General features: G+C 35.9%; 1 protein-coding gene across 3 annotated transcripts in view; it reads left to right on the top strand.

Annotated features, from left to right (window-relative positions):
* SCN2A (sodium voltage-gated channel alpha subunit 2) overlaps positions 1–20,184 on the top strand; it is a 133,770-nt gene that overhangs the window by 61,388 nt on the left and 52,198 nt on the right. For all 3 annotated transcript variants that reach the window (XM_036023365.1, XM_028508401.2, XM_028508402.2), the window contains exons 12-14: positions 7,766–8,113; positions 11,777–11,909; positions 16,637–16,875. In XM_036023365.1, coding sequence (XP_035879258.1) covers positions 7,766–8,113; positions 11,777–11,909; positions 16,637–16,875 — 720 coding nt within the window. The remainder of the gene's footprint in view (positions 1–7,765; positions 8,114–11,776; positions 11,910–16,636; positions 16,876–20,184) is intronic.

Genomic DNA, 20,184 nt, shown 5'->3' with positions numbered 1-20,184 from the left:
GTCGTTGCCTTGGTGACGACTGGTCAGCTTCTACAGTCCTGTGTGAACTTTTGCAAGTGTTACAGTTACAGAGAAACTTTTGGAGTTTTTCTTTTCCTGCCACACTCTGGGTGGCAGAATGCTTTCTGAATGGTGATTCAGAAGTGTTGTGACTGTGAACTCAGAGAATTTGTAAGTTTTACAATTATTGATGTAAGAAACATCTAAACTTGTAGAGAATTTTTATAAGAGTTAAATTGAGGACATATGTGGATATTGCAAGCGTATGTTCAAGATATAGTCTTTCATATAAGTCAGCCTTCAGTCCCTGCTCAGATCACCTGACCTGGGCCTTGAGAACCTAAAGCACCGAGAAATAACAAGGAGCCAACACAGGTGACTGTGCTATTCACTTGCATTTTATTAACACAGATTTGCTCAGCTTTTATTGCAGATTTAATCTAAATGTATACTAACCTAATAACAATGCTAATCAGAAATAATCAGCAATAACATCACATGAGAGAACTAGAGGATAACAAACCGGCATCCCAGAGTCTCAGTCTGCAGGCCTGGGAGACAGCATGGTGAGCAAGGGAGCCATCAGTATCTTGCAAAGAATAATGTCCAAAACCAGGTGGGCAGCTGGGCAGGCAAAGTCCTCAGTCCAGCAGGAAAGGGTCTCTGGTGGCCAATGCCAAAAGAGATCAATGTGGCATGGAATAATACTCTGATGTGTGGAGCTCAGCTACCTCAGCAGTGGTCTGGAACCTGCCTCAGTTATACTCTTGAGAGTTATGTACTCCACCCTTTGGAGTCTCTTGATAAGTGTCTTGGCACCTCTGATGGCAAGTGTGGACTTTCCCCAGGAGCCTCTGTGTGAGTGGTCCCACTTTGCAGACATGGCTGTTCTGATCACATGTGCAGATATCCTAGGTGTATCTCCTTGCCAGATGTGTCTAGCATGACTTAGGTAGTTTCCCCTTGAACCAAAGTTTCATGGCTGACTGGCAGCCATCTTAGTTGACATGAGTGACTCCACTTTGTTTTATATACTTTATGCTGTAGTAACCAGACCATTGCCATTTTATTGGTCCTGTTCTCCTCTGTGGGGAAGCAAGAGTTCACTTGATTCTGAGAATAATCGTTTTGCAGTTTCTTTCATGCACTTGAATTAAGGAAGGAACATAAGGAAGACTACATAAAGGTGGGAGAAAGCAAGGTGGGGATCATATTATAAACTAATTAAGGTTATGTGCTCTCATAATGTAGAAGAAGGGGTTTGAAAGGGTGATCAGATATTAGGATGAAGGGTCAGAAAGGGGGCCATTTCAAAAGTGCGTTAACTTAAATGCACAGAAACAATGGACAGGGCCTGCTTAGGACAAAGATAAGCCTTTTATTAAAGAAGTTATATGCTTGGAGCATGATTACAACCCAGATCTGCCTAATTAGAAATGTGTGATCAGATCACTCTGTGAGGTTACATTCCATAGATCCCCTTTTCTTCCACACAAATTTTGGACCCTAGGAAAGCATTTTTAGAGCATAAATTCCACTGCATATGGGAAGGTTTGTGGTTTTGAGGTTTCGTTAAAGATTCAAACATCTTGGAACAATTCTCTATGTAAGAAGGTATCAATAGGTGTTTCCCTACCCTTCTTAGCTACTGTGCTTAAACTAGCTGAACTGAGGGTTTTCTGAGTGGCAGGTTCTTAGAAGAGAACTGTGAATTTTTTCAGACCATCTGTGGGGCTGTTCCCATCCATGTGCAAACTTCATTTGAAGAGTGCTTTTTAAAAAATTTACCAATTACAGTTGACGTACAATATTATATTAATTTCAGATGTATGACCAAACAATTAGACATTTATATACCTTACAAAGTGATCATCCCAATAAATCTACTACCCATCTGATGCAATATATAGTTATTACAATATTATTAACTATGTTCCTTTTGCAGTCCTTTACACCCTCATAACTGTTCTGTAACTACCAATTTGTATTTCTTAGTCCCTTTACCTTTTTCATCCATCTCCCCAGTCCCCCTCCCATCTGGCAATTGGCAAAATGTTCTCTGTATCTACGAGTCTGTTTCTGTTTGGCTTGTTCATTTATTTTGTTTTTAGATTCCATATGTAAGGGAAATCATCTGGCATTTGTCTTCTTCTCTCTGACTTATTTCACTCAGCACAGTCCCTCTAGCTCCATACACTTTTTGCAGAGGGCAAAATTTCATTCTTTATGGTTGAGTCATATTTCATTGTATATAAGCACCATTTCTCTTTCATCCATTCATCTATTGATGGACACTTAGGTTGCTTCCATATCTTGACTATTATAAGGAATGCTGTAATAAACATATGGATGCATATGTCTTTCTGACTTAGTATCTTGGGTTTTTTTTAATAAATACCCAGAAGTGGAATTGCTGGGGCCTTTTTTGTCTCTTATTATGTAGTCTTTGTTTTAAAGCCTATTATGTCTAATATAAGTACAGTTATCCACCTATTCCTCTCCCCCCAAACCCCATTTCCATTTTCATGAAATATCTTTTTCCATCCCTTTGCTATCAGTCTGTGTGTCTTTCATTTGCAGTAAGTCTCTCGTAGACAGCATATGTAGGGGTCTTTTTTTTGTCACCCACTTAGCCACCATATGTCTTTTGGTTAGATCATTTACTCCATTTGCATTTAAAGTAATTATTGATATATATGTGTTTATTATCATTTAATTATTATGTGTGGGGTACACAGAGACCAGATATTGCTTGCTTGAAAGGTTTTAGGAAATTTGACAGAATGAGCCAAAACAGGCCATTTGTATGGAAAAGTCACTGGAAATGGCTTGGATGGGCCCAAAATTTGGGTGGGGTCTCAGGGAATCACCAGAGCAGGCTAAACTCTTTTAGCGAGGTTGATGGGGACTCAGATACAGCACCTGCCTGCCAGCTCTGTGAGGGGGAGGGCTTGGCAAAGGAACAATAACTTCTGCCAACACTTCTGTTTGGGAGAAAACTTCCCCTCCAACTCTCGTTCTAATGCCAAACAATTTGATTCCTCCCGTATGTCTCTGGCACCTTTCGAGCTGCTGCCCCAGCACCGGAGCTCAGAGTGACTGAATCTGAGTAAGTGTGTGTCTGGGCCCTTTAAAAGGAACTAGGACTCCAAGGTCCCTCCATCTCACTCAGCCACAGTCACCACTAGTTACAGCTAGAAGTTGTGGGGACTTCTTTTCCCAGGACTGGAAGCCTAGGCTGGGAGTTCTAGCGTGGGCCTGGGGCCCCTCACTACTCAGAGAGGACCACCGTCACTGAGATATCCCTCCCAATTATTGAACACCACATGTGGGTATCAGTTAAACTCATTTTGTGTCTCAACCCTCCTTCCAGTCTTGATGTGGCTTCCTCTTTAAGTCCTTGGTTGTAGGACTTCTCTGTTCAGCCAAATTTCATGCAGTCCTCAGTGATGATTTTTCTAGAGTTTAGTTGTAGTTTCAATGTAGTTGTGGGAGGTTTTGAGTGCTGTGTTTACTATGCCACTCTCTTGACCGGGAACCTCCTGAAGACTGCATTCTTCGTGCCCCCTTCAAGGGGAACCAAAGCAAACTTTTTCTACAAGTGTAGCCAAAATTCCTACATAGCCAGGCACTGAGAAATATTTATGACACTAAATGAACAGTGGTGTTTAATTGCACTTGATTTCTGTCTCATGTTTAATGTGGGACTGACATTGAAAGAATTCTGTGCTTTATATGGTAAATATTCACTGCATGCCTCTGACTTATGTACCAATGCAAACTGTTGAAACTTTGAAATTTAGGGTCTTTAATTGTTTTTGAAATGACCAAGGGAATGATCAGAAATACAGTTTCTCAGAAGACAATTTCACCAGTGGTGAGACCTTGATATCTATATAACAACAATAACAACTAGAACAACAACAGTGACAACAATGGTCATGGCTACATTTACATAGTGCATTACAGCTTGCAATATAAACTCACCTGAACCCCTCACTGCAGCCTCGGTAGGAACCATACCATCATCTTCAGTCTGTAGATGTGAAGGGAATGGGTGGGCTGGTTTCTTCATTAAGTGCATATTTTATGCTTGGCATTCCTTTCCTACAGTCATAATTAATGCTAGCAGCTCTGCATAGTGTTATTTTCACTATTTTTTAGGCTCAGTGAAGTTAAATAATTACCCAATATCATATAATTATTAAGGGTTGAGGTGGTATTTAAATTTAGCCTGACACAGAAATTCTTTAAATTTCTACTTTATCAGGTCAATAGAAAGAATACCTTTAAAAATGGATAACGTAAGTTAATTTCATTTAAAAGATACATATATTTAGGACTATACTTGCTCTTCACACATTTAGTAGTGTATACAGCCTAAACTTATGTTTAATATGTGTGAATATTTTATAGGTCAGTCTGATTCATTCTAAGTCCAAATAACATTATGAAATAAATTAAAGGATTAGTGGGTTTAAGTTAATATTTAAAATAGAATTTGTTTTTAAGTAAATACCAACATTTAGTTATTCTCATTCATATTCTTGTCATAGTCACTGTGATTCCATTAGCAGAGACATTAATCTTAATAAATGTTAGTTCCTTATAAACCAAATCCCCTTTTTATAACATTGGTCATTTTGAAAAGAAGGAAGGGCAGGAAGGGCTAGGGAGCAGGAGGAAGGGGTGAAGGCAGGTTATATGAGGTAAACTTTCCTAATTTTGAAACTGGAAATTAGCAGTTACCACAGAGTCTCTCTAGTTTGCTTTATTTCAAATCCAATAAAACTAATTATTGGAAAAATAGTTACACCTGAAAAGCTTAGATTCTGCCCTGCCTCTTTCGGCAAATATTGCTCACAGATATAACATTTTCCCAGTGCTGTCTTCTTCACACCTCTATTTCCTAGCTAGTTGGGCAGTGCATGCAATCACTGACTTACACAACTTGGAATGTCTGACTCGAATTGATGTTTGTTTCTTAAGTGGTATCTATTTTTTTTTAAAAAAAGAGAGAAAGACTTCTTTTAACCTGGTAAAGGAATAGTCAAACAAATAGCTAAGAAAATGGAAAGGGAAATGGAGAGAGAGAGAGAAGGGAGATGGAGGAAAAGAGAGAGAAAAAATGAGGGATGGGGAGGGGAGGGAAGAGAGAGGAAAGGAGAAGGGAGAGAGGGAAATAGAGAATCTTGAATTCATGCTAATTCCACGTTGCAAGTTCCTGGAAGTAATACTGAAAATATCAAGCTAGGTAGGAGTTCCTAACCTGGGCACAATGATGAAAGTTCCATTGTTTTTGTTAGATTTTTCAAAAGTCCAAGACCCCAAAGTTGCTATTGTTTGACATAATGGAAAGGCATTTCTGTTGGTAATCATTTCTAATCTCATTTTGAAAAAAAAATTTAAAGTGGTTTTTACTGCAAGATTATAATTTTCTCAGTAGAGTAGGTGAATTGTTTGAAATATTTCTTGGACTTATTACTATAGAATAAGGGAGACAAGGAAGTCAAGTGTTCAATCTCTAACTGAGTCTTAAGAAAATCTGGATGTTTTATTTTGAAAGCTTTTAAGATATAGTTAACCTTCTTAAGTTATTATTTTCCTCCCTATTTTACAATCAACCAAGAAGTTTTGTGTATTAGATATTCATTTGGCATGGCAGATTTTTCTTACTGACCATCCTTTATTTATGGCACAGTATTTGATTGTAATGGATTTACATAATTAATGTAAACAATAGAAACAGATAGGACACAGTTATTTTTCATATAGCTATCATGTGAATTATGCTCTTATATGGCATAATTCACCTTGGAACCTTGAAAAATCTTATGTGCAATTTTTAACTTATTTTCCTCCAACACTTCTACTGCCTCCAATTGAGTTGGGTACTGGTTATTTAAAATATAAACTCTTACTGAAAGTGATATGTGTAAGTATTTCTACTTTATTTCTTATCGCCAAGCATTTCTTGTCTACCTTTCTTTTTGACCAATGATAACCAGTAGGTTACAAATCCTGTAGCTGTTATGTCCTTATAGCTGACTCAAAGTCCCTTGTGAAGAGAGAGATATGAAGGAAATCAAATAGTCTAAGACAGAATTAAAAATGAATTAGTTATATGGGAAACAGTAAATCTTACTAATGAAGTTGATACTAAGATAAAAAAAAACAGTGGAAACAAGAATAGGAAAAAAGACTTCTGTTGGGGGACCATATCAATCTTCTTAGATGTGCTTCTTTCTGTAAACAGTGATAGGATCACATAGCATAAGGCAGTGTTTAAAGTTTACAGACAATTACATATTTTATAGGCAATATTGATAAGAATTACTCTTTAGCTTAAAATAAAATTAAAAACATACTGGTCAGGAAATGTAAAAAATTATATAGGCATAAATAACAATTTTAGGTAACTTTAAATCCTTTCAAGAGAAAAAATCAAACTAATAGTATTTAAATGACAATATTAGTATTATTTCTATTAATAGTCACAAGAATCCAACTAATTATCATAGGAATCCAAATCCAGCGTTGTTTAATTTAAAAAAAGAAAGAACTTTTTTAGATCATAATAATATCTGTGAGTAGCTGTAGGCACGGCTAGACCCAAGTGCTCAAAACATATTATTATGACCAAATATTTCTCCATATTTCAGCCCAGGTTCCTCCGATGTGGTGGCAAGATGACCACTGCAGCTCCACACTTATGTTCAATATTTTTACCAACTCAAATTTAAAGTGAGCTCTTTCCAACAATTATGAAAGAAAGAGGTGGCTGTCAGTGGACCATCTTTAACCCATTCTCTATAGTCATAGGTACAGAATACACCCATGGCTATGTCTGGGTCAGTGTCTTGTCTAAGCATCATTTCTCAAGGATAATCAGGGTACTGTCAACAAAAGAAGGAGAAATAGATATTAGATAAACAAAAACAAGTGTTCACTACAGGGAAGTTATAAAAGTAGACTAGTAATAAACAAGAAGTGATTCATTGTGATCAGTGCTGCTGTGCTTAAGAATCCAGTAAACTGCACAATGGTTGTGACAATGTAACCATTTAGAAAATTTATAAATGACTGTGACCAGATACTTAGTGAAAACCAGGTTTTTGTAAATATGGTGTTCTTCAGATTTCTTAAGATAGAATAGTGAAAATCAGGGAATGAATCATACAGTTCTTTCACCTTGATTGTTTAATTTATTCATGAAGACATTATAAAATATGCAAAGAGCAAGGAAGAAGATTCTCCTTGTACTATAATTAAACAGACCTACTAACAAGATGAATCTTATTTTCCTCCATGGTAAGATCTGCATCAGGGTGCGGTCAATAGTGAGCTCTTGCTGGCTTCAAAAAATCTAAATGTAGATGTTTATTTAATTGCTTTCCATTGGATTGTTAAATTGGATCAACTTCTAGACAGGTGTCTAGCAAAAATTTCAGTTTGCAGTGCCAGTAATGGGACTGAACAATGTTGAGGTGTGCCTGTGACTATCTTAATGGGTACAGTAAAAGAAAATGACAGAAAATGAAAAACAAAGGAAGGGGGAAAAAGGAAAGCAAAATGAAAAAGGTGAACCTGGCAGGGAGGTCTCAACCACCAGCAGTTACTAAAGGAGCCTCTGGTTCCTCCTGTCCAATGACTGATGGGTAGATAGGTAAACAGTTCTGAAGCAACGAATCAAGTCTCCTTTTTTCAGGATGCCAGCTCTTAATTCTGTTCACCTGTTTTTTGTTTCCTTTCTCGTTGGTCCTAGTCTTTACTGAGCATCCGTGGCTCCCTTTTCTCTCCAAGACGCAACAGTAGAGCGAGCCTTTTTAGCTTCAGGGGCCGAGCAAAAGATATTGGCTCCGAGAATGACTTCGCGGATGATGAGCACAGCACGTTTGAAGACAATGACAGCCGAAGGGATTCTCTCTTTGTACCACGCAGACATGGAGAACGGCGCCACAGCAACGTCAGCCAGGCCAGCCGTGCTTCCAGGGTGCTCCCCATTCTGCCCATGAATGGGAAGATGCACAGCGCAGTGGATTGCAACGGAGTGGTCTCCCTGGTGGGGGGCCCGTCAGCCCTCACGTCTCCTGTGGGACAGCTCCTACCAGAGGTGAGGCGAATGCAAACCACAGCTGTTGGGAAGGGAGGTGGGGAGGGATGGAGCAGGCTGAAATGTTTTCCTTTCCACATCTAAGAATTTTGCTGGTTTATTGTTCAAAGGCCAGGGTTGGTTCGACCAAGCTATAAACTTTTGTCAAATTCTTCTATTCAGACTTTTCTACAAACTATTTCAAAATATAGGTTGGGTATAAAGTATTCCTTCATCATTATTACTAGTATGTAGCTTGCCTCAAAGCACAGCAACAATTTACCAAACATAGTGTTCAGTAAAATCAAGTTAAGTGTAAGAAATGATATTGATACTTATTTTAAGGACCTTGTTATCACTGTTCTTTGGAAAAGAGAATTTGATACTTCCACCAGAAGTAGATACTATTACTAAATACATCTAAGCCCTGCAGAGCTCCGTCTTTCTCTTTGCAGGTCAGAGTGTCACCAGATTTTTAGTTCCCACTCAGGTGACCCCAGTGATTGTAGAATTGTGTGTAAAGAAGTCACTCAAAGTACCTGGTAGCGTCATGAGTTATAATTTTTAGAGCAGATTGCAATTTTTTATAACTTATGAATTCTTTTTGGTAAGCAAAGGAGCCCTAAATCAAGCCTATGGAAAGGGGTTTCAACTGAATACTGGACACATAGGGATATAATATTGACATTTCCTTTGTAAAACATAAGTGGCTGTTCAACTTTGGTATTAAATAAGATTTCATTTACCAGTCTAAAAATATTGTAGCAATGTCATTTGGTTGTATTTTACAGTTTGATGAATCATATTAAAATCTCCTTTGTATTATTATTTACACATTTTCATTTATTATAGTTAGACAAACTCTTTAAGCCCCGTTAAAATTCTATAAAGTGAGTTTTTCACTTGCCTAATAGAGGAGCTTCTTGCCCTGCATTATAGAAATAGCCATTGATCTTCTTCACTTTTTTTCTCATGGCCTCTTTCCACTGCTTTCTCCCAGAGAACTGTCCAAGTATCCTGGAGTCAAATCAAACCATGAAAAACAAACTTTGAAGTGAAGGAACCAGGAAGAATGCAGTGGGAATGGGAACTTCTCTTTAAAAATAATCATAGCTAACTATATACCAGGCATTGTCCAGAACACTTTACATGTATTAATTTATTTAATCCTTACCACAAGCCTTTGTCACAGTTACTGATATTATCCCCATTTACAGAGGATGAGACTGAGGCCTGTGAGTGGTGGAGCTAAGATTTGACCCCAGAATGCTGGCTACTGAACCTACATTGTATCCATATTGCAATATTGCCTCCCATTGAATATTTTTAACTTTCTTAAATGGAAAAGGAGATAGCTAAGGAAACAAACAGTTTCATTTTGACCCAATGTTTCTGAAAATATACTTCACCCTCAGACTACTTACATCAAAATTCCTGAGATGCTTTTTAAAAATGGAGATCCCCCTTTCTTTTACCCTTGGCAACCACCATTCTCCTCTGTTTCTATGAGCCTGATGGTCAAAGGGTACATCATTTCAGTTATGCAAGATAAATAACTCCTGGAGATTTACTGCAGAGCGTGGTGCCTACAGTTAATAATACTATATTGTATATTTAATATTTGCAAAAATGATCGATCTTATGTTAAGTATTTTTACCACAAAAAAATAGCACCAATAAAGGGAATGAGAGGAAACTTTGGAAGGAGATGGAAATGTTTATGACCTTGATGTTGGTGATAGTTCATGTTGTGTACCTACACCAAACTCATCAAGATTTATGTGTGAAATGTATACAGCTTTTTACATGTCAATCAGTCCTTAATAAAGTGGTTTAAAGAAAGGGAAAAAATGGATATTCCTGGATCTGTCCAAATGTACTCAGACAAAAAATAACTGAGAGAAGCAAAGTCAGGGGAATCTTCTCCCTTGAGAAGCATCCCACATGGTCTTTACACATAATAAAGTATGAGCATCACTGGTCTTGTTAATGGAGTAAACAAAAATGCACACCTTCATTGCATAAGTACACATAAATGTCAGTCTATCAGAAAGTATTTAGCATTTATCAGTAATTTACCGTAAAGCTCCTGTCCTATCAGAAAGAATGGACAAACTCTCTGAAGGCAACTTGGGGCCAGTTTGAAGCAAAGTCTGGTGTGATCACTTTATTTCCAGCTCTCCCATGTCCCTTCCTTAATCTTACATTCAGGTTCTTTGAGGCAGGGCATGGTGGTACCTCATGAGCTCAAGGTGCAGGCAGAAGAAGTCAGCTTTGAGGGACTGTTGAGGACAAGAGAATAGAATGTGAACAGCTACAGGCAAATGACACCCTCCAATGCACACAGCATCTTGTACTTTAAACGTATATTCAATTTAAGCAATTTAATTTTAAACATTTCCTCAGTAATACCATTCCAGGTTTTGGAATCTGTCATTAAAGATGAGACATACCTAGGATTTTTGCACATACAGTGCTATATGGAGGAGAAGGGACTAGATGACCTACCTCTAAGCAACCCTACTTTTTTCTTTAAAAACTTTGCCTCTCTCTGACCCAGCAAAACATGTTAAATTTTGAGTGACAACATTTTGATTGAAAGAGCTTCAGTTTCAGGGTTATTTCTTTTTTTCATTAATTTTACTTCTCTTTTACCATAAAATCAATTGTATGTGTCATATATGGATGTTCATCATCATTAATGACAATCATATCAATTGAGTGGAAACTTTGTTTTTTAATATGTATACAGTAGAGGCATGCAGGTTGATAACAATAATGTTCCTCATATTATAATAAGGTCAAAGTAGATGAGCAGGACCTGTATTGTTATTTTAAAAATAGGGGAACTTTTCAGAGAACTAAAAATAACTTATTATTTATTATTGGTACTCAGACATGAATTTGAAACGCTCATTTTGCCTTTTTTCTGTGATAATTAACTATATTGTTTGATCTCTCAAAGTAGGAATAAATTTCTGCCCATTTTGAAATTCTGATGAGCTCATTTTGTAAACGTACCAAATCATCATATCATTGTTAAAAATCAAAGAATACCTCTCTGCACTGAGTGGTGTTATCACCTTAGACTTTCAATGCCAAGGATGAGTGGTTTTGTGGATGGAGTTGGGTTTTGTTAATCAATGTAAAAATGTTATAGATTAGTTCTAATATTTAGTTTTATTACTAAGGATTTTGGGAAGTGTTACTTGTGTATAATGCACAGAAGCATTTTATAGTGAATTCACATTTTAAGGAAGCTATTACTGATACTATTCTTTTTGTACATTAAACCCCATGAATATATGTCTATAAAGAGCTAATAAATCAACCGGAGAGTAAACCAGGGAACAATATGTTTCAATCTGGTGTTCTGGGAGGAATTCGTTGATTTGTTATCTATACGATAGCAGGCAAGGTCCCTCCCACCCAAAGCTCTAAGATGAAATAACTGGAAAAGTCCATCTTGGTTGCAAACCCAGTCATTCCTTAAAACTAAGAATCTGATGAGCTTCCAAACACTTCCCAAGAATGATGATTCCTGCAATATTTTAATAAGCTGTTAACATATCATTAGAGAGAACTCATGGTGAACATTTAGTTAAGTTGCACATATTATAGGAATGCTTTAATTTTCACTGCCCTTGAGAATAATGGTTATTTCACCTGAAATTTTATTTTTAGGGGACAACTACCGAAACAGAAATAAGAAAGAGACGGTCTAGTTCTTATCATGTTTCCATGGATTTGTTGGAAGATCCCACAGCAAGGCAAAGAGCAATGAGTATAGCGAGTATTTTGACCAACACTATGGAAGGTATGTCAGAAATCTCACAGCATAGCTACTTGTGGGTGCTTTGGTAATGATGAAACAAATTCATAAATACCAAGAAAATTCTTTCTGTTTTAATACCACATCATCATTATGTCTTTTACTAAATAAAAGTAAAATCCATGTACAACACTTTATTCTACCATCTATTATAGATTTTTACATTTAGCATCCAGGAAGCTACTACAAATTCAAGGTATACTTAGAAGACTACTTTCATAGATTAAATACTAAACTGTTGAAATTTGTTGTGTGCGTGACATTGAAAGGAGTGTAATGAATGTGCTTATTTTTATAGTGATGCAAACCCATAACCCATTTGAATTGAATTAACTGCTTGAGACACAAGTTATAAAATCCTCTGATTTACCCAGAAATGTAAATGAAAAAATGTAAATTAGTGTTTGATATAAATGTCTTTGAAGCACAGTTTTCAAGTTTTTGTAGAATTACTTTTGCCTCTCTCTAAAAAGAGTTTTATATCAGCATTCTCTTTCTTTGCAGACAATTTCTGAGTGGCTAACATATTGTTTAGAGATCTGGATCTTATAAGGCCAATAAGGAGTTTGGGTACTTTATCTGTGATCAATTCTTGACTCTGACATGTGTTATATGTGTTAGTTTGTGACTCAAAACTTCAGTTTCTTCATCAATAAAATGTGGATAATGATGATGTTTAGGCATAAGGTTGTTGTAAAATTGAGGCATCATATGTGAAGCATCTATGTATCTCGCATGTAGAAGGCAATCAATAAATATCATTATTATTCATTGTTTTATTTTTGTTGCTTTTGTTAATTTACATGGGTGTACCTTTCTATATTCTAAGTGAACTGGAGCATCAACTTCAAGTACTTGGAAAATAGTTTCATATAAAATATATTCTACCCTCCTCCCTTACCCACCTTCCCCCTTTTCTCCTTTTCTCTCTTATAAGCCCTCCCTTTCCAGCCCCTTCCAGGGGTTTGTGTGTGTGTGTAGATGTGGCATAGGAAAAAGGAAGCTGGAGAATGAGAGAGAAAGAGTGGGAGACTGGAAGAGCTCAAGTGCACATGACTTTTTAATTTTTTTATTGAATTTTAGAGAGAGAGAGCAAGGGAGACAGAGAGAGAAAAACATCAATTTGTTCCTCCACTTATTTATGCATTCATCGGTTACTTCTTGTATATGCACTGACCGGGGATCAAACACCCAACCTTGGAGTACTGGGGCAACGCTCTACCTGACTGAGCTACCTGGCCAGAGTCTGTGCATATGACTTTCTTATCTTTAGTTATACTTTCTCTTAACATTGGATTGATTCTTAGAACAATTATTTTCCAGTCTGAATGGAAAAATCCCATGATACTAACAGAAGTACCCAAAACCTGAAAGTCACAACCAGAAAAAAAACTTACAGTGTAGATAAAAGCATATATCACAAACATATCAGTATCGCAACACCCAGTTTCCGTAATGCAGTATCAGAAATCTTTTCACTGATTTCTATGGGATATTAAACTCAGTACGTTCTTCCCCAACCTCACCTGCGTTAGCTTGCACTCCTTCTTCCCCCCCAGCTGCCAGTAGCTTGCTCCTCCCTGTCCCTCCAGGTAAATCTTTTGAAGATTCTCTGGTCTGCTCCTTGCCATAGCAAAACCACTGAGAGGAAGCTGCCAGTGGTTCTGCTACCGATGTCAGCAGCATGTCTGCTCCCTAAAGCAAGAAGTAGAGAAGGAGACAGGGTAAGTCTAAATCAACAGTCCTACTTTGCACTTCTGATAGCATTACATTTGGGCTAATGTAAGAAACACTTAGAAAACATCAACCCACTGCAAGATGGAACTTGTCCACTCAATGAGATACAGAGTTCCAAATGAGCACACCCACATCACCTCCATGGGCATGTGTCCCACAGAGTCGCTTAGGAGGAAAGGATGTCTTCCAAGTAAGTGTCACTGAGGAAGCAGGAGACTGTTTGATTTTATTATCTACCAAACTTTTGACTTTATATTTTTGTGAGGGACAACAGCTAAGTCTTTATTCATTTTCCATTGGTTGTATAGAATGAAAAGTTTACTTTATTCAATTATATCTAAACACTTTGAATGTGACATTGATCAAAGTTTGTTGTTAGCAATTCTTACCATACACATGCATACTAGAGCTATCTTTTATATTGATATATATTTTTTCTTTTTCCATCTTTTTTGTTCCCTGATAATGGTGGAAATGTTTCTTGAGTTGATGTAATCTGTTTATTTGTGGATCCTTTCTTCTAAGTCTAATTATGATTTAGTTCTCCCTTTCTTTTTATGAACCAGGCTTGTTGATTCGGCTGGCAACTTTTGTTTTCCTTCTCTTGAACTACAGCTGAGCCTCCATCATCCAGGGTAATGAATATCCTCCTACTTAGTGAAACAATAGGAAATGAGCAAAAATGAATTATTTGTCTTTCAAGTTTTTCAAAATGCCAAATATGTATAGAAATGTTTCCTGGCAAGAATAGTGGGAAGGTGAGTTAGAAGCACCTAAGGAACTGAGTAGGGCCAGCTGGAGTGTAAACTGGGTCGTGAGTGATTCTCAGTGTGGATAAACCCTCACAGGAATGATGGAGTGACGGCTGTAGTTCTCTCCTGAGCGCTTGTTTTCAAAACAAATAAAATTCTCCTTTTTTTGGCATGAATAATTGAATATTTTTATTTTAGAACTTAAACAGCTTTGCTACACCTTTTCCTGGTATCAAGAAGAAACACATCGGCTGAACTTCTGCTTTTCAAATTTACTCTGATTTATTTTTTCCTACATTTACTGTTTGCTTCTGTTTATCTAGTAAATGACAGGTAGCATTTAAAAAAATACTCTCTGTACACAAAGAAATTTTTTGTTTCTTTATTGTTATTTACTATAAATGATAATATCTTTTTATCTTCAGCATACTCACAAGATTATTTTGGAGTCTTAAAAGCATCTACAAAATAACCAGTGCATAATAATTATATTTATATTTTTTCCTCTGATATGTATAACTCAACTATTCTTTATTATTTACAAAATTCCATATTAAAAGAAATACAAATAAACTGTGCACTGGAAGAATTTAAATAACTAAAGAAATTAATGAAGAATCTATCTCTAATGGATTTTGTTAAAAATAATTAAGAAATTAATTTATTTTAGGGGAGTATAAACTTTATAGCATTGGTTAGTAGTGACTGTTTATCAGTAGAACAAAAAATCATTACCTGTTGTTGTGTTTGTCTATTTCATGTGCTGTTTCTTCCCTTTCAAAGTTTAGTTCTTAATAAACTATACCAGTCATAGACTATACAATTGCCATGGTAGTAATACTGAAGTGACTTACCAGAATCAATCATCCCATAAATGAAAGAGGAATATCTCCCTCTATTTTAGTGCTAAGAAGTGGTGTTCCATTAACAGAGCAGGTGGTAGGATGTGCAGCAGTGATATCACCAGAAAACAAGTTCTGCATGGTTTCCCCACTTAAGAGTTGGTTAGAGATGATCTTACCAAAGAGAGTAGATCACTTCCCACTTCCTAATTCCCTAAAATCCTGTTCCAATATTTACCAAGTTTCAGTATTTTGAGTATCAGTTTAAAGATCTGTGCATTTCTATCTGCTCGTACCCATTATTTAGTTAAAATTCTTGTTGAAATCATTGTACTTTTTAAAAAAGTAAGGTATTTTAATATGAAGTTTTATTTCATAGGTTTGATATGATAGTTACACATTTTTTTTTTAGATTTTATTTATTTATTTTTAGGGAGGGAAGGGAAGGGGGGGGAGAGAGAGAGAGAGAGAGAGAGAGAGAGAGAGGGAGAGAAACATCAATGTGCGGTTGCTGGGGGTTATGGCCTACAACCCAGGAATGTACCCTAGCTGGGAATCGAACCTGGGACACTTTGGTTCCCAGCCCGTGCTCAATCCACTGAGCTACGCCAGCTAGGGCTAGATAGTTACACATTTTAATAGATAAATGCATGCCATGAAAATTTATGAATTTTACATACATTCCACCTAAAATACTCTTAGATTGTTACCAGTAGTATGTAAGTCCATTTTGTGAAACATAGATTTATTAAATAGTGAGGATCCCAGTTTCCTAGAGTGGATATTTCCTGTTATTTTATACCCTCTAGTTAAATTAAGAAAAGGAATCTTGTTGAATAATATACAATCCTATATCTAATGAGGCTTAATTAGAAACTTTATGGTTAAGACTGGTACACTGACAAACTATTTTGCTAAAAGACCCATCAACATGCATAATCCAAGGAACTGAGATTGAGCATGACTAATAGTTTTTAGGATATCTCTTAAGAGGAGTTCTTTGAAAAAAAAATATATATATATTTTTAATCATATAGAGTCTTGCTTTATCTGAATCATGGCTGGGTTTTCAATATGCTTAACAAAAGTCCTACCCATAAGTTTCTGACAGATTCTAAGATAATTATCAGATAGTTCAATACTGCAGGTAGAATCTTGGAAACAATACTTAGGCAAGATGAATTTAGAAAGTTTACTAGCCTTTCTGTGCCCTCTTCTGTGACAACTAATCTATTATAAATGTTTTCTTGCTCCACCATCAGATTAACCCATAATGCTTTTTAGTAACTTCAGAGTTTTAAAAAATCAGTTTCAATTTAAACCAAGTTCGCTTAATAGAAAGTAAGCAGGTTTCATGAGTATTCTAACTTCTTTCTTACAGAACTTGAAGAATCCAGGCAGAAATGTCCACCCTGCTGGTATAAATTTGCTAACATGTGTTTGATCTGGGACTGCTGCAAACCATGGTTAAAAGTGAAACACCTAGTCAACCTGGTCGTGATGGACCCATTTGTTGACCTGGCCATCACCATCTGCATCGTCTTAAACACTCTCTTCATGGCCATGGAGCACTACCCCATGACGGAGCAGTTCAGCAGTGTGCTGTCTGTTGGGAACCTGGTAAGGCTTACTGAGGGCTCCTTTTCCTTTTCCAAGATTTCATGATCATCATAATAAATTTTACTTTCAATTTAATTAATATCACTCTCAAATTAACTATGAATTAATTTGGCCTTGTATATCTGGACAATGAAAGTTTAAATGACAAAAATATGTATTACCACAGTTAAGCAGTACAAAAATTTCAAAGATTTTATGTACATTTGATTTAGAATTAAACTTAAATTGCCCATTCATTAGAAAGATGATTTTGAATTATGGAGGACACTGGTCTATAATTTAAAAATCATGATGTATTTTTCAAGTATTTAGAATAGATTTTTAGGACATGTGTACATGTGCCAAACAAATTATAAAATATACCAAGCCAGGTAACTTTAAAATACCATTTATAAATACCTGAAGATGGACTCTTTGGGGAGGAAATATCACATCGTGGTTATCATTATCTGTATGAACTTCCCCTGTAAAATTAACAATTTATAAGTGATGATTTTTGCATATATTTTTACCTGAAATGTGTATTAACATTCATCAGATACATGGTAGAGTGATAGAAATAAAACTAGAGTGGTCTTTACATACAACAAAATTAATAAATCACATGACAAAAATAGGAGGCTTATTAAGTTCTCATGCACTTTCCAGCTTGATATATAAACATCTAAACAGGTTGCATATAGATATTAAATAATATACCCTAAAGTATAAAATACAATATTTTTAGAGTCTGAAGTAACAACTATGTTTTTTGTTATATTCCAGTTTGGTCTTAACTGAACAAGGAAAATTTAATATATGCTTACCACTTGTTTTATACTAGGAAACTGTACCAAATGGTTTACGTGAAGTTCTTCTCTCTAGCTTCCTACAAAGTTAGCCCTCAGGTAGACATTGTGAAGGCCTGCAGTTTACCCTTGGGAAAATGGTACCCATGAGAAGCAGTGGAAGGTCTGAACACTGCACCATAGACTATGAAAGCTACTTCAGTGACTATTGTAAGCAATAGTCAAAACTCACAGAACTTTAGAAAAGGAAAGCACAGTAATATTACCTAGTCTAAATTATCACCTACATAGGAATTGCTTCAACATTATCTGTAAAATATGAACAAGAGATGAAATAAAGCTTTATGAAGGTGGGTCTTAGTAAACAGCTCAAATGGCCTTAAGCAAAAGTGAGAGTCTATTACCTCAAGTAATTGAAGTCCATTTGGGCATAGCTCCAGGTTTAACCTGGCTAGATTCAGGTTCTCAGTCAATGTCATTGGGAGTCAGTTTCTTACCCTAATTCTTTCCAATACATTTCCTTCATCTCTGACTAAGTATTCTACTGATGGCAATGTTCTACACAACTTTTATCCTACCAACATAGATCCCTGAATGGAATACTTGCACTTCCTAACTAGTAGCTATAACAGAGGCCCAATAATTGAATATTATTGGCCTGGTTGGAGTTACATGACGTTTCTAAGCCAATCAGTTACTCTGGTTCTAGGTTTACATGCCCATTTGGTGAAATAAGAACCCTGTCTTATCACTGGAGACAGAGTAAATGAGTAGAATTATGAAGAAAAAAATTAGGTCTGCTTTTACCACGAGAGAGAGTAGTTGCTGTAAAGACAAATGACGAATGGACAATTCAGTGTGGGTTTTGTCTCATGTGTTAAAGAAGGTAAATTTGTGTTTGAGGTGAATTATGGTATAGTAAAATATATAGAGACAGGATATGTATTCTTCTCAAGTACATATGGAATATTCCTCAGGATAAGGTATATGTTAAGTCATAAGGCAAACTTAAGATCAAAGTCACATTAAGTACTTTTTTCTGACAAAAAATAGAATGAAATTAGAAATCAATAACAGAAATATATTTGTACTCTGACTAGTGTGGTTCAGTGGATTGAGCACCAGCATGCCAAACAAGAGGTCACTGGTTGGATTCCCAGTCAGAGCACATACGTGGGTTGCAGGCCAGGTTCCCAGTTGGGGTTGTACAAGAAGTAACCTATTGATGTATCTCTCACACATCAGTGTTTCTTTTCCTCTCTTTCCCTCCCTTCCCCTCTCTTTAAAAATAAATAAAATCTTCTAAAAATGAAATAAATTTGGAAATTTTACAAATACATGGAAATTAAAAAAAATACTTCTGAATAACAAGTGAATTAAAGAAGAAATCACAATAGAAATTAGACAATATCTTAAGAATGAAATGAAACACACCAAACGAAAACTATGGAGTGCAGATAAAAGTGTTTTAAGGGAAATTTATGTTGTAAATACCTGTGGTAAAAAAAAAAAAGATGAAATATCTCAAATCCATAATCTATCCCCTTAGGATCTACCCCTTAAAGAACTAAAAATATAATCTACCCCTTAAGGAACTAAAAAAAAAAAAAACAAAAAAAGAAGAGCAAACTAAACCCTAAGCTAACCAAAGAAACTAAATAATAAAGAATGAAAATGAATGAAATAGAGAATAGGAAAACAATACAGAAAACCAAGAAATTCAAAAGTTGATTCTTTGAAAAGTTCAACAAAAATGGCAAACGTTTAGCTAGACAGATATACATAAAAGACTCAAATGAATAAAATCAGGAACAAAGAAGAAAGAGGTGACCTCACTATAGACCTTATATGAATAACAAAGGAGTATAAGGAATATTACAAACAATTGCATGCCAGCAAATTATATAACATAGATGAAATAGAAAAATCCCTAGAAAGTAACAAATTACTGAAACTGACTCAGAAGACTGAAAATCTGAAAAAGCCTTTAATAAGTAAAAATTGCATTAATTGAGAAAATGTTCCCACAAAGGCAAGCCTAGGCCAAAATAGTTTTACCAGTTAATTCATTAAATGTTCAAAGAATGAACACCAATTCTAAATAAACTGGTCCATAAAAAGAGAATAGGGTTTGGAAAATGAAGCCAACAAGATAGAGAAATTGGATAAATACCTTGGGCTTCCCTTTGAAACCCCAAATGGGCTACGTGTTAGGAGTAAAAACTATGTCAGAGAACCAGAAGATTTAACTAGAACAAAGAGCAAGCCAAAATAGCCCTGCCCTAATTAAATATAAAACCAAGGTAAAGTTCCAGGTGGCCAACCTATAGTTTAACTGCCTGCTAGAATAAAAATCAATGCTCTTCAGAGGAAAATAATTGAATCAAAATTCTCTATAACACATCATCCATAGCACATAAAAAGAATGTATTATGTGAAGAAATAGAAAAATGTGACTTACAGTAGTAAGGAAAAGCACTCAGTAAAATAGATTCAGAAATGACTGAATTGATAGAATTAA

The sequence above is a fragment of the Phyllostomus discolor genome, chromosome 4 (genome assembly GCF_004126475.2).
Source record: "Phyllostomus discolor isolate MPI-MPIP mPhyDis1 chromosome 4, mPhyDis1.pri.v3, whole genome shotgun sequence".
Taxonomy (NCBI): domain Eukaryota; kingdom Metazoa; phylum Chordata; class Mammalia; order Chiroptera; family Phyllostomidae; genus Phyllostomus; species Phyllostomus discolor.
Note: the sequence above shows the minus strand (reverse complement) of the source record. Positions and strands in the feature narration are given on the sequence as shown.